The 13,694-nt window shown below is 39.8% G+C and overlaps 1 protein-coding gene across 1 annotated transcript in view; it reads right to left on the reverse strand.

Annotated features, from left to right (window-relative positions):
- Positions 1 to 13,694, reverse strand: part of UROC1 (urocanate hydratase 1) — a 41,719-nt gene that overhangs the window by 21,180 nt on the left and 6,845 nt on the right. Inside the window, exons 2-10 of the mRNA XM_009069373.1 lie at positions 13,411 to 13,541; positions 10,641 to 10,734; positions 9,855 to 9,914; positions 7,089 to 7,217; positions 6,383 to 6,444; positions 5,383 to 5,449; positions 4,647 to 4,790; positions 913 to 1,001; positions 396 to 458 (exon numbers count right to left, since the gene is read on the reverse strand). Of these exons, the coding sequence (XP_009067621.1) occupies positions 396 to 458; positions 913 to 1,001; positions 4,647 to 4,790; positions 5,383 to 5,449; positions 6,383 to 6,444; positions 7,089 to 7,217; positions 9,855 to 9,914; positions 10,641 to 10,734; positions 13,411 to 13,541 (839 nt within the window). The remainder of the gene's footprint in view (positions 1 to 395; positions 459 to 912; positions 1,002 to 4,646; positions 4,791 to 5,382; positions 5,450 to 6,382; positions 6,445 to 7,088; positions 7,218 to 9,854; positions 9,915 to 10,640; positions 10,735 to 13,410; positions 13,542 to 13,694) is intronic.

The raw sequence follows: 13,694 nt of genomic DNA on the forward strand, positions 1-13,694 counted from the left end.
AAGGAAAAGCATGAGAAGCAACTGGGAACTAGAACACAAGGATGAATAACCCTCTTTGGACAATAGTTTTTCATGGGCTTCTAGAATAATATACTCAGCACTAGATTTAATGTCTCTTCCAAGTTTGGGAACTAATTCCAGGTTGGCTAACAAGCAGGAGCATTAATGTATTCATTACCCATACACACTACTTACCACAGATCTACCAGCATGAGAAGCAACTGGGAACTAGAACACAAGGATGAATAACCCTCTTTGGACAATAGTTTTTCATGGGCTTCTAGAATAATATACTCAGCACTAGATTTAATGTCTCTTCCAAGTTTGGGAACTAATTCCAGGTTGGCTAACAAGCAGGAGCATTAATGTATTCATTACCCATACACACTACTTACCACAGATCTACCACATTCCCGTGGTAACCCAGACTAAGGGCAATCTTATTCTTTCTTGCTTCTCTGAAGAAAATAAAAAGATTGGTTGAAGAAAATGCACCTCATTCCATCTTGCAACAGCAAATCACACACAGAATCAAACCTGGCAAAAAAAGTCTGAAAGTGGTTTTCAGCACTCTCTAGGAAACAGATCTTTCACCCTTTACATAACTCTTAATCCCCGAGTCCAGGAAGCTTGAGTGATGCTTCAAGTGTAATGTTAGTAGTAATTACTCTATGCATATTCATGAAACTGAATGAAGACAGATTTAACATAAATGACATGAAGCATTACTAGTCACTAATAATGACTGCTGCAATTTGGGAAAGCTGATTCACATTCCAAAGCAGACCTGGAATAAGAAGAGGTGCCTCTCAACCCCTCCTGTATGCACACTAATATGGTACAATGCAAGAAGATGTAAAGTGGAGCTTAGGAAGCAGAGAGGAACTCACTGACTCACGCTGTTGGTCATACCTAAGGCGAGCGATGCAATGGTCCAGGTTGTTAGAGATTTCCATCAGCCACCCCTGCTTGTGACGTTTCAGAAGTGCTGCTTCATCAACCTAAGAGAAATAGCAGAGACCTTAAAACTCCTATTTCCCCTATGCAGTGACTTTTACCTTTAGGTTTTTTTCATTACCCTGTAAAAAAGAGCAGCAAATGGGTAAAGGAAATAGACCTGCCATGGCCTTAAGAACACAGAATTATTGTCCAAATATTTATTTTTCATCTTTGGTGCTTTTTACACTTTCTATTCTCTTTCTCTCCAGGCTCAAAGCAAGAAATAAAGACTTTTTGATGCATCACTTCCTAATTTTTTTTCAAACCAAAAGTTATCATTAAAATTGTACAAAAGGTAATATTTTTCTGCCAGTTTTAATTATTCTTATTGTTTCTTTTCATGATTGTATTAAAAAACCCCAAACTTTTCCAATTTATTTTTCAAATCTGGCTATTTTCTGTGAAAATTAAGGAAATATTTTCTTTGGTCAGCTCAGATACAGACATTACTGCCAGACTTCCTAAGATGAAGCGATGGTTTGCTAAATAAAATTGACCCTCACTTTTGTTCTTGGACTGCTGGTTGAAAATCTCAACCAAATATGGAAAAGAAAAGAGGAAAGCATTTGCTTGTCCCAGATGGCTAATGCTGCTGAGAAACAGCACAGATCAAAACAAAACTACGCCTTTAATTCCCTCTTGTTTGGACTTTGAAGCTCCAAACAAGCTCAATCCCAAATCTGTACTCTCTTCTGGCCTCAGCTTCTGTGTGTGCCAGTGAGTATGTGCCTACAAGACAGCTGGATAAAAACAGAAAAGGATGGACAAACTGTGGAGGCTTTGGCACAGGTTCCATATTAATGGCTCAATGTACAAACTTGCACATCATTAATACTTTTAGAATGAGCTATCAGTGGCATAAAGCAAGTGGCAAAATCAATTCAAACTAATAATCTGTGGTAGCAATGGATTTAAACCCCCACAGTTCTGTGTGTGCATGAGCACATATAACCTGAGCAGCTTCTTGTAATTCATTAAGCATTTTTTACTTCACTATAATCCGCCTCCATCATTTTTGTTCTATTATTTCTCATTAAGAAAGTATTTGTATGCAAATTAAGTAAATTCTGTATTCAGGAGTTGCTTCAACACCAGGAAATCTTTTCTTGCCTAATTATTCTTAGCATGAGAAACCTCCTATCATTTTCCACATCAGTAATAGAGACTACCCTTCCCAGACCCCAGATTATGATAATAGCAGTGTCCCTGCCAACGGAATTATTCAATAAAGTCAGGTGCTGTGGGGGACAGTGTCTTTTGAGTCATTTAAATCAGCACAAGAGGAAAGATTAAATGGTCTGTATGAATTACAGGAATTGGGTTAATTTAAATCTCCACATTACACAGATCAGATCTATTTAAATCTGTTACCACATCCTACATATTTTACTTCAGGCCCCTCTGTCAGTCTAAGTATTTCATGACTTGCTAGCATGCTCAATAAAACTAACTTCCTTTGAACCACACTTTAAAAAACATGCTCAATTTTTGATCAATACCTCAGTAGTTTTAAAAATTGCATAAAGATGATGAGCTGATGTCAGTGCCAGTGTAACCCCAGAGAGCTCAGTGCAACTCAGAGGAGATAGTCTGGCCCTCCATGCAATTACTTCACAAAATTACAATCTGCTTCCTGTCAAACAGAAGAGGTAAAAGACTTGCACCATTAATCCCTTCTGTCGGAGCTTCGGGAGCCCTGGCTGACAAAATATCTCTTGCACAATTCAGTGTCATTTGCATAAATAGTTCCTTAAATAAATAATATCTACATATATATAGCTATCCACATGTGCTCCTGAGACTCATTTCCGACAAGGATCATCTCACAGGAGATAAAAAACAGGCGATATTCAGTCTCCTGAACAAAATCATCTGCAGCCGTAGAGATGAAAAGGACAAAGGACTGGTGTGAATAGCATTCACTGGGATATTTCCTTTGTATTGCAGCATTTTAAACATCATGATGACAGAAATCTGAACAAAGGTAATTTATTCAATAATAAATTGAATAAACATATATCCTCTGCAGGGAGTACCTAAGGAGATCTCAAATCCATGCAAAACTCACATGCCAACAAAAAAATTTTTGCACCGTCATTGCAAAGCAGATGAAGCCCCAACCTTCCATGAATAAGACCTGAGCTAGCCAGAGCAGTCAGGATTACTGCACACTACGTAGACATTCCAACCCATTATGTTTTGAAGTTTAATTGGAACTACAACAGGTCAGATTGCAATATTCTTATCCTTTCCTTTGCAGTGTGACATGCCCACAGCAGAGGCTTCCCAGCTAACTGTCTCTATTAATGACTTGGACTGAGAAGGCTAAGTTCCAACTCCAGTCACCTCTGACTGGAGTTTAGTTCTCAAAAACCCTCCTTCCCTCTGGAGCAGGAACAAGAGCCCATCACCTGCAGATCAGCTCAGAAGAGCTCAATGCATTCTGGTCAGCCCTGTATCTGCTCCACCAAAAATGTTTCCTCAGTGTACTGAATTCCAAGACAGTCACAAGGAAAGAAATGCATGGAAGTGTTTATTGGTTCTCAATAGTCAATATTACTAAAGATTCACCACCATGTTCACAGAATTGCAGAGCAACAATCTTTTAAAAGTTGTTGCAGTGTTTTTGTAGTCCATCCCTGCATCTGGTTGTTAAACAGAGCCCTATGATAAGCGCAAGAGCTGCGAAAGGCAGGTATTGGGAGAATCTAATGTTACTCTTCTACATGAAAATGTATTTCACTCAGAACTATACTTGCCAAAATCACTATATGAGTATTCTGCATTAGGTATGACACTTCAGGATATCTAGTGGATCCCATGGATCCTAGCATGTACTATTGTGATTGCTTGAGCATTAGCAGTCTTTGAATTACAGATCATGATTAGAATTTCTTTGTTTATGGGAGGAAATAACTGAGCTGTTTTAACATATTTGGAACAGAGAAACATTCCGTCAGGATGAAAGACTCTACAAAGAACATATATTGTGTGTGAGCTTTAGGGAACAGGGAAAATGGTACTACAGAATCCCCATCAGCACTTCTGCTTAGCAGAACTTATCTTCATTGTCGACAAACTGGGATATTCTCAAACGTTTGTGGTTAGCCTCAGAAGCCAACTTAAGAATTCCCATTGACTTCAAAGAATCACAACCCAAGCAACTTCATTAGTTCCAATCTTGATGAGTAAATCATACCAACATTTTTAATGGGTACTTTCCATTGCACCTGGCAAGGGTGCCAGAGACTTTAAAGACTGAGCAAAGCTAAATAATGTAACTAAGCGTAAGAGAAGGAAGTTCCCATGGGAATTGCTTGTGGAAGTTACATGCTTTCACACATGAAACAAGGGTAGTTCAGGCATTGGGAATGGCTCACCTGACAGCATCATTCTGCATCATTTGTGAAGTAATTGTAAGAAGTTAAGGCCATATCCTTGCAGTCAGATTCGGTGAGGGAATGAATAGAGAGGGGAATAGCAGTGAAAAATGCTCAGCAGTGAAAAGGACAGACAGATCTTAGAAAATGGTATCTTTTTTGAGTTTGGTTTGCCAGGGTTACTTGAGGAACATGTCAGATCAGAACAGTTAGAGTTCTGATTCGGCACATGGAGAGAAGACAGAATGAAAGCAGCATTGCTCTCACCTCTGCAATGATCCCCACACATCCAGCAATGACTGCAGCCTTTGCTTGAGCCCCACTCATCCCTCCAAGACCAGAAGTAACGAACACTTTTCCAGACAGGTCTTCTGCCTTCAAGTAGCGACGACCTGCATTGAGCACTGTGAGCTGCACACAACAAATATAGCAATCATCAGGAGCTATTTTCACAAGTCCCTTAAATTTAAAGATCTTCTGTCCCTTTTGCAAACAGACTTTGGAACTCTGGGGTCATTGGCACCATGAAATGGCTTTAATCTGTTAAGAAGAAAACATGTTACAAAATGATGTTATGGAATCATCTGTCCTGAGTATGTGTATTTCTCTCACCAGGAAAGAAAATAATTAATGGCTCCAAATATGCTGCTCTTGGGGTATAGAGACTTATTAAGGATGACTGCAAAGGATAGCTAAGGAAAACAGCCAAGAAAACAAGCTAAGAAAATGTTTTTATATAACATATTTGGTTAATTCATACTTCACATATTATAGCTAAAAATGAGCTCTGATTAGACCTTGATCGCAAATTCCTTCAGGTCTGTGTTCTGGATGAGATCTATCTAAGTGAAAAGGGACCAATTTCTAAGGAGCAGCAATGAGAATGTCTTTAGTAGCCAGAACATCCTCTCTCAGCAATTCAATCCACTCCAGTCACCAGCCACTGTGGGCGAAAGCCTCGTGCTAAAGGAACCAACCAACAGACCTCTCCCCAGTTTCTTACCACAGTCCCATGGACTATTCCTTGAGGCCCAATGTAGCAGTAGCTCCCTGCAGTCATCTGACCATACCTAGCAATAGCAAGGAACACATTGAGACCACACATTACTGAGGCTGGAACGAGTTCTGTATTTGTCGACATGCATTTCCACTAGTACAAAACACCTCTGTGCTTTGATTTGTTTTTATAGGTCTGCTATTATCAAATTCATAACTTGAGTTTCACCATTAGCAATGCACCAATATGTTTTTTGAGCAGTTTTTAGCTCATTAAATTGAGCTAAAAAATTCATGCATCAAAAAATGAGCACAAACTTGTCTTGGCATTTAGCAGCATTTAGCATAGTGACTAGGACACAAGGACACTCCTTTTCACCTCGTTGGTATCTTTATGCCTTTGGTTTTCAGTGGCACTTGTGCTTCTAAGTCACATAGTCACTTGTGAAGCTGTTGAACCAAAACAGTTGTCCACATTGCTATTAAATTCCCAGGGAAATGGGACAGGTCTCTAGTGGTTTTAATCTATTCTCTCCATGGTGCTCAAAAGAAGAATAATCCTCTGCTCATCAACTAGATCAACAGTAGAAGAGTATGTAAAATCATTAAAACAGAGACAACTTTCTGCTTCAAAGCTTTCTCTTATCATGAAAGAATGTTTCACAACTTGTGTTTTCCATAGATTGCAAAACAACCAATGCAAAGTGGAACTAGCCAGTGCCATAAGTGGGTTATGGTTGAGACTTCAGGCTGTCATTCAGCCAGGCCTCACACACAAGCCTAATATTCATTCCAAGCAGACCTCAATTACATCCTTATATATGAGGCTGAACATAAACTCCAAAGTAATTCCACTTGAGTGTGCATTAATCCTTTGCAGCACCAGGACTTTATGCAGCACAGTTGAAATCCATCTGCATTAGGAATTTGAACCAGCTACTGCTTGATGTCTGAATTACATTTTAGTCAAGTATTTGATACATTTTAGTAGTGAGGTGTCTTCTTACATTGTTACTCCCAAAGCAAACATCTTCTCATATTCATCCCTGGAGGAATAGTTAGGAATAACCTAAGGAAACAATCAAAATAAAATCCACATAAGCAAACTGGAGATTTAAGCAGGTCTTTTTATCAGCCTGTGTTTCTCTAACTATGGTCACACACACTAAAAAAAACAGGAGAAGTAATTCAGGTGTTTTATTTCATGCATTCTAGTATTAGAAAAAGAGATGTCCTGTCTTTCTGGCCCTGTGACTGCCTTGCAAGTTTTAAGGAGAGCAGTTCTCTAGCCACAAAACTAACCTGCAGGGAGATAGATATTGAATGGCTCAAAAGACTGGCAGTGTACCAGTATTTTCACTTGCCCATCTTGCCTTCCAATCAAAGCAGTCCAGATATCTGAGCCTCTGATTAATACTCATCTGTTTGCTCACTGAGGGCTTTGAAATCTTCCAAACTGTGCCTAGCTGAACTGTTTTGGTCAAGAAGGGTGTAAAGCTCAGGCTCAGTCAGAACAGAATTCATCTAGTATAGAGAGGATTGTTTGCTCCATCACTGCAGATCAGCACATGCGAGGTGAGAACACCAGTCAATGCTGCAGAATTTGGACTCCAGGTTCTCCTTTTAAATTTGGGTATATAAATCATATTTTAATTAGTTAACACTTGAAAATTAAACAGAAGAGGAGAAAAAAAGACAGATGCTAATACCTACCATGCCATTAGTAATGATCAAACAAGGAGCATGCTGGTGGCTGGGGAAGAGTCCCAGAGGATGTCCACTGTACATTACCAGTGTTTGCTCTTCTGTCATCTCTGACAAATAGTGCATTACCAGCCAGAACTGAAAGGAAAAGCAAGGAAAAGAGGGAGTCTGTTTGCATCTTAGATTTATGGGTTTCTGTGGAGCTGCTAAACTTTGAGGAAGGAGGCAGCTCTAGAGATAACGAGGTGTACTCACATATGGAATTACAGCCAGAGCTCTCAACACATTCTTGCTTTTAATAAAGTCCATTAAGAGATATCACTCAGCAAAAAAATAAATCATCACAAAAGTCTGAATAAGTTCCAGAAAAATTTCTCCACTACAAACACCAGAAGTCCTTCACTTTTAAAGCCATTCCAATTTTATCTTGAGGTTAACCATTTCTGGCAATATTTCCAAAGCCAAACAGCAAAATTTTCTCTATAGATGCGATTAAAATACTCATTCATATTGTTAATCCTAACATGAAACTCAACATCTCCTAGTGCTTATCCCTCTTTTCAATAAATGGCTATTACAATGTGCAGTTAAAAATGAAATAGGTTTTGTTCTCAAAGAAAAAAATTTAGCTTTCATTGGGGACACTGAAGAAACTGCTCAGTGCACCCAGGAGTATACAAATAAATACATCTCAGCTTTGTCTGCATAATTCAATAGCCACTCTTGATGAATGCAAAAAAGGGCACTTTGACCATCTAAGCCAACTATAAATTTAACTCTTGTCTATCAGTGTCTATGACAAAGCCCACTGTATTCCACAGGACTTCTAGTATGTGACAACTAGGCCTGAGAGATCTTCTGTGCAATATTGGAATTCAACAGCTACTTGAAACTAGAGTTTCTGCAGGGACACAAAGTTTTGAGGGGAAAGAATGGAACTACTGATCAAAGCAACAGCAGCATCAGTGACAAATAAACAAACCCAGTTGTCATGGGCACTTGAGCTCTGTGGTTGTGGCTTTTATCTGAATTAAAAATGGTACAGATTTGAAGCAAGTCCCTTCTAATCCAGCCAATTCCCCAAGCTGCAAGTTAAATTGAACAGGAAAGAATCAGTAGAGTTAGTCTTGCTTTTTACATTTTGTAGGGGTTTTTTTCCATGAAAAATGTTGAATAATCACATTCTGGTTGTAGGACAGAACAGGTAACTAGCTGAACTCTCAACTCTTTAGCAGTCTGGGAAAAACATTCTAATGAAACCAGAAGCTGTAAGATAAATAGATCATTTTGCATTAAAAGGCACAACTAGTTAGGAAGAAGCAAAAGCCTTTTCTAGCTTAAAGAGTAGGTCTGTTGTCTCTAGGCTTGTGAAGTTAGCTCTGGACATAGTTCTTTCATTTGAAATTATCCAGAAGAAAGTACAGGTCTGCATGGATGATATAAACCAAACTGAACCTTTTCACAAGGAATTTTGCAATGATAGATTTGCTTTTTAAAAAAATGTTGTTTTCAAGCTACAAACAGAACAAAATGTTCTGTAGTAACTGAGTTGTTCATGTGATTGCTACTCTAAGTAAGCAAAAACAAAAAGGTTTTGTTTGTTCTGCTGTGAAACAACTGCAGGTCACAGCTCTGGCTTGGATGAGAACAAAAGGAAAGAGAATATTTCTGGCTTTGGCAGCACTTCTACCTCACCTTGCAGCCCAGCATCTGCCTGAGGAATGTCAGGCCAATCAAAGGCACTACACAAGCTGCTGGCACTGCTCACCTCAGAATTGCTGGAACACTCTTGTAGTTAACAGGCAACAGGCAACTGGAATTTACTAACTGATACACAGAATAAAGAAATGGTGTGGATTGCCATGGTAACTTTCTTTTAAGAAAGGTCAGAACAGTTTTGCCTTAAAAGCTGCATGAGTCTTCCATTTGACTTCCACTTACCAGGTTAGGAAACCGAAGCACAGATTTTCGTTTAACCACAAATGAAAAATCCCAGTTAAACAAGGAAGAAATGCCAGGTCACTTATTCCATGCTACAGTGAGGAATCCATTCCTCTCCCCTAGCCAGGAACTTCATTTACACAATAGTTTTACTTGGTTTCTTTAATAAGCAAGAGGCCAGATTCAGATAGAGCCATAACAAGTCCATAGGTCATCCCATATGACAGAAGCTTTTGCTAATGCAGCTCTGGTTTTAGAGAGGCTTTTACCCACCTGCCATTATTCTCAGAAGATCAGGGATAATATTCATAGCAAAGTGCATTATGAACTGGCCAGCTAGCACATAAATATTTGCAGTTAATCTCATTTACTTGGAAAAAGAGCAATTCTAAATATTTCTTAAATCAAAACTTTTTCTTTCATTCCACTACTTGTGAAAAATGTTGCAAAAGTACTGCAAACAAGCAAACATAAGATATATTTTCTGTTTCCTAGAATGCTTTTAGAGTCTAAAATTATCTGTGCAAAATACACAGGCACATATGTATGCATCAGAGAAAGCCAAAGAACTGGTCTTTACATGCATTCACAGCTTGACATGTTTATGGTATTATGTTTAGTATTTCTGTTGGGCTGTCTGTGCTTGCCTTACTCAACACAGCTCTCCCCATCCACGCAGTTCATAACTGAGCATTCCTCTATCCAGACAGGATGTTTTGGAGTATTTTGAGACAAAGCCTGCCAAGAATTATCCCAAACTGCCTAAGCAGAATGTGCATGGGGGAGGAAGAAAGTGGTTTTGTGAAACGAGTTGCAAAACCAGCAATGTCCTACCTGTGCCCAGTTGCTGAAGACCTGCCCATTCCCTCCATAGGTGACAAGCTCCTGAGGAAACTGCAAAAGACAGTTTAACAGTAAGGCAAATACTTTTCTGAAACCTTTCACTCTATCTCCAAGCTATTTTTGTAATCTCAGTAATAAATCTTTTCTAGAGCTTTTTGCATCAAAACTCTCAAGGTTCTTGAAATCAGAAAGTAACATTATAAAAGTGATGCTAATAAAACAGGTAAATATTTTTCCAAATGAAGTGTTTGTTACTGTTACAATGGTATTTTGGATGCAGAATGCTACAAATTGATTCCTCATCTGCAGTCTTTGTATCAGATTGCCATCCCAGTAAACTCCCTTAAAGAGGGAATGTGTGAGTTTATAATTTGGTTGCCACTGCCCACATAGCTGGAAGAGACAAAGACCAGCAGGGCATAGCTGCATGACCTCTCCCCTGCCATTTGCAATAAGATGCATTACACAGAATGGTGCTTGTAAGGATGGACTTTGGTCCTGTGATCCTCTGTCTGTCCCTGAGGACCAATAGAGTCCTCCCAAAGACACAGAAATGTGAACCTTGCAAAGACACAGAAAACACTAAGTTTTCAACATAAGCTGTAGAAGCAGTGTACTGAGAGCTGAGCTCGCCCTACATCTCAGGCAGCAACCTGTTCATCCTGTACATCGTGTCTATATGTCTAAATTCTTCAGTATTTATGTGAAGCACATACAGGAAGTATCTGCAGATTTGCTGCTGCCCTATGAATCCAGTTTCCTTTCACTGTACCTTACCTGAGCCACGGAGGGATCCAGGTTATTCATGATCATCAGCATAATGGCAGCAGCTGATTTGGTCTTGCAAGGGTATTCTCCTATGGGGTATGCTCTGGAAGGGTATTCACAAAAATTTAGAAGAAACACTCCAGTTCACAAGGGTAATCAGAACAACACACCCCACAGAAATATTCCTGCATGCCAGGAATACTCAAACTTGTTTGAGTTGCAGGCTTTTATTCAGGAGAGAAGGAAGAAAAAAAAAGAGAGAAAGTACAGATCTGAAATTACACACATACCTTAACAGACAATCAGGTTTTAACTATGATCAAAACTAACGGAAAGCAATAAATTGTACTCGGCTTATCATGCTGAATCAGTGAATCACAATTGATAAACATAGTGGCCCAGAACTCTCATTGTTTTTTAACTGGATTATTTTGGGGATGGTGGAACTGGCCTCTGTAACACTGTTGCCAGGCCAAGCAGCTAAGTCCTGCAATGCCAAGGAAAACAGCATCAATGGAAGTTACCTTCAGGCTCATCAACCCTTGTTATTTAAGATACTCTCGAAGAAAAAAGCACTCGGCTTGAGTTTCAGGCTAAAAGATGATCTCAAAACTGAACTACTTAGGAGAAATATGGATCTTTTTACTGAATAAGATGTACTTCTTCCAGAAAGCTGAGAGGTGGGGTATGGCAAACCCTCACAAAGGTATTCCAAGTCAGGTTTCCTAGCACTAATGTTCTTAATGCCAACTGCTTCAATCACCTCGTTAACATCTCCTCCATCTGTTTGTCTTATCAAATTGCTCTAAGACTTCTAGTACTGGATTTATATGGCAGCTCTTCAGAACAGGGACACTTCCTTCTCTGTGTTTGCACAGGTCTTAGTACAATTGTGCCGAGGCCTCCATGGTGTGAAACCAAGAGGAAGTATAACCACTGACCAAAAGTTTCAAGTCCTGTTCTGTAAGCAACAGCAACACTACAGACGCTGGAAATTCCTAACAGTGGGTAAGATGATTTGGCATGGTTTCTAAATGATCTTCCTTTTATTGGACCACAGATCTTCAATAGCTGGACACTTGCTTTGTACAGGGAAGACAGTTACACTGAAAAGGCTAAAGAGTGCCAACCAAAAAAAAAATAATTGGACATCCTCTGTCCAGCTCATGAGCCAAGATCTGGAATGTATATTCTACAGATTTAACAAACAGGCTCTTCCCATGATCACATGCATTTTATCCTAGCTTTTTACATCAGGATGCTGAAACAAATGCCTTGTAGTCATTGCCAAACCAGGAGGGAAAGCATTCAAGTTTTTCCATAATGCTTTTTTTATTAGTGATTTCTGCTTTTCTAAACTTGATGTGATAAAACAGGATTTATGTGGAATGATACCAATTCATCACAAGGAGATATTTACACTTAATATTGCTCAAAACACAATAAACCCAACTCTAAGTTACCAGCTGAGTGTGCTGGCATGGGAGCATGGCTGCTAAATGGAAATGTGCTCCCTGGGACATACACAACAAAAATTAAATACCACCAGGCTAAAGAGAACAAAAGGCATTTTCTTATTCTGAGACTGCAACAATCTATTAGAAAGTGATTAGTGAAATGGTCACAAAGAAAATGATACTTGAATCTATCAAAGAATCACTGACACCAGTGATGGAAACAAGCTGGTGGGCTGTCTCATCCAAGCCTACTTGGAAGGTGTCAACATCTGTAGTTTAGGACTAGGGTCCCCTGAAGTCCAGCTCTGCAATATCTTTCAGTCTTCCAGTTGTCTCCCCTGCATTGTCCAAGAGCTGACCCCAGTCTAATATGGACGGCACAGAAACATGGATGTCTGTGGAAATCAGAATGCTTTCTAGTTGCTTTATTCAGATTTCTGTATGGACATTAACCAGGCCTTTTTTTGCTGATGCAAAAAGGAATCAATCAGTCTATAAAAAGCAGCTAGCCCCTGGCAGCCCTCCGTGAAAATGTTCTGCTTCACAAACATTAGCCCCATCAGCCCTAGAATAAAGCAAAACTCGAAGATCAACAGGCACGGTATATTACAAACCAGGGTCACATGCAGGTTTCCAATGGAAAAAATGTTCTGTCTTTCTTTTAAGCCCAGAAAGACTTCTCTGCAAGGCCAGGAAACATCCAGCCAGGCACAGCAGTCTCCAGCCATTCACTCATCTGGTCTTACCTCTTGGTTCAGCTGAGACTCGCAGCAGCACAGAACTATTGCAAGTTTTCTCTCCAGGTTGCAGTTTGAGGTCTCTGAGTAATGACTGCCCTCCAGAAGCTAAGACTTGCCATGGGGCAGAGCATTTGGGATCCCTCTGTGTGGTAAAACTGGCATTATGAGCACACAGCCTTGCTCAATCCTTTCTCTGTGTTGAGTGTTGCTGAGCTTTCCAGCAGTGAGACTGTCCAGGCCCTGCTACAGCCTGTCCAAAAGGGCACACACTGCCCCCCTACCAGTCCCATGGGGCTCTTGTGAGGACAGAGAACAGGATGAAAGCTGGAGGATGAGGGATCACTGTTATGCAGCTTTACAGAGGAGCATCCCAAAGCATGAAATAGCTCTACCTGGAAATGAAACCACTGCTAACTAATGATACAGAGAACACCCAAATCATCAGATTATGCACTTCATTAATATGCTATGACAACTTCTACAAGAGGTAAATTAGGGCACAGCAATTTAAAGGTCAGTTCCACAGGTGAAAGCTGGTAAGCAAATGGCAGCCAAATATATTGTGAACCATCCAGTTCTTACCTCATCTCAATATCTGGAAAGAATCTGTACATATAGATATGGCCATACAGCCTGAGTTCTTCAGCAAATTCTGGTGCCAGCTTCTTCTGTATTTCAGGTGGGAAATAACGCAAGGCATTGCACAAAGCCAGCTGCCAAAAAAAAAAACAAGTGAGAAAAATTGAGGGAAAAGAGAAATGGAAGCAAGTGGGTGGCCCTGAACTTTAATCAGACTCAGCTGGAAGCCTGCCTAAGCTATTACAAGGACAATGCAATTCAAAAGGCCAAGCTCACACCAGGGGAGC

The sequence above is a fragment of the Acanthisitta chloris genome, unplaced genomic scaffold (genome assembly GCF_000695815.1).
Source record: "Acanthisitta chloris isolate BGI_N310 unplaced genomic scaffold, ASM69581v1 scaffold34622, whole genome shotgun sequence".
In the NCBI taxonomy this organism is placed as follows: Eukaryota; Metazoa; Chordata; class Aves; order Passeriformes; family Acanthisittidae; genus Acanthisitta; species Acanthisitta chloris.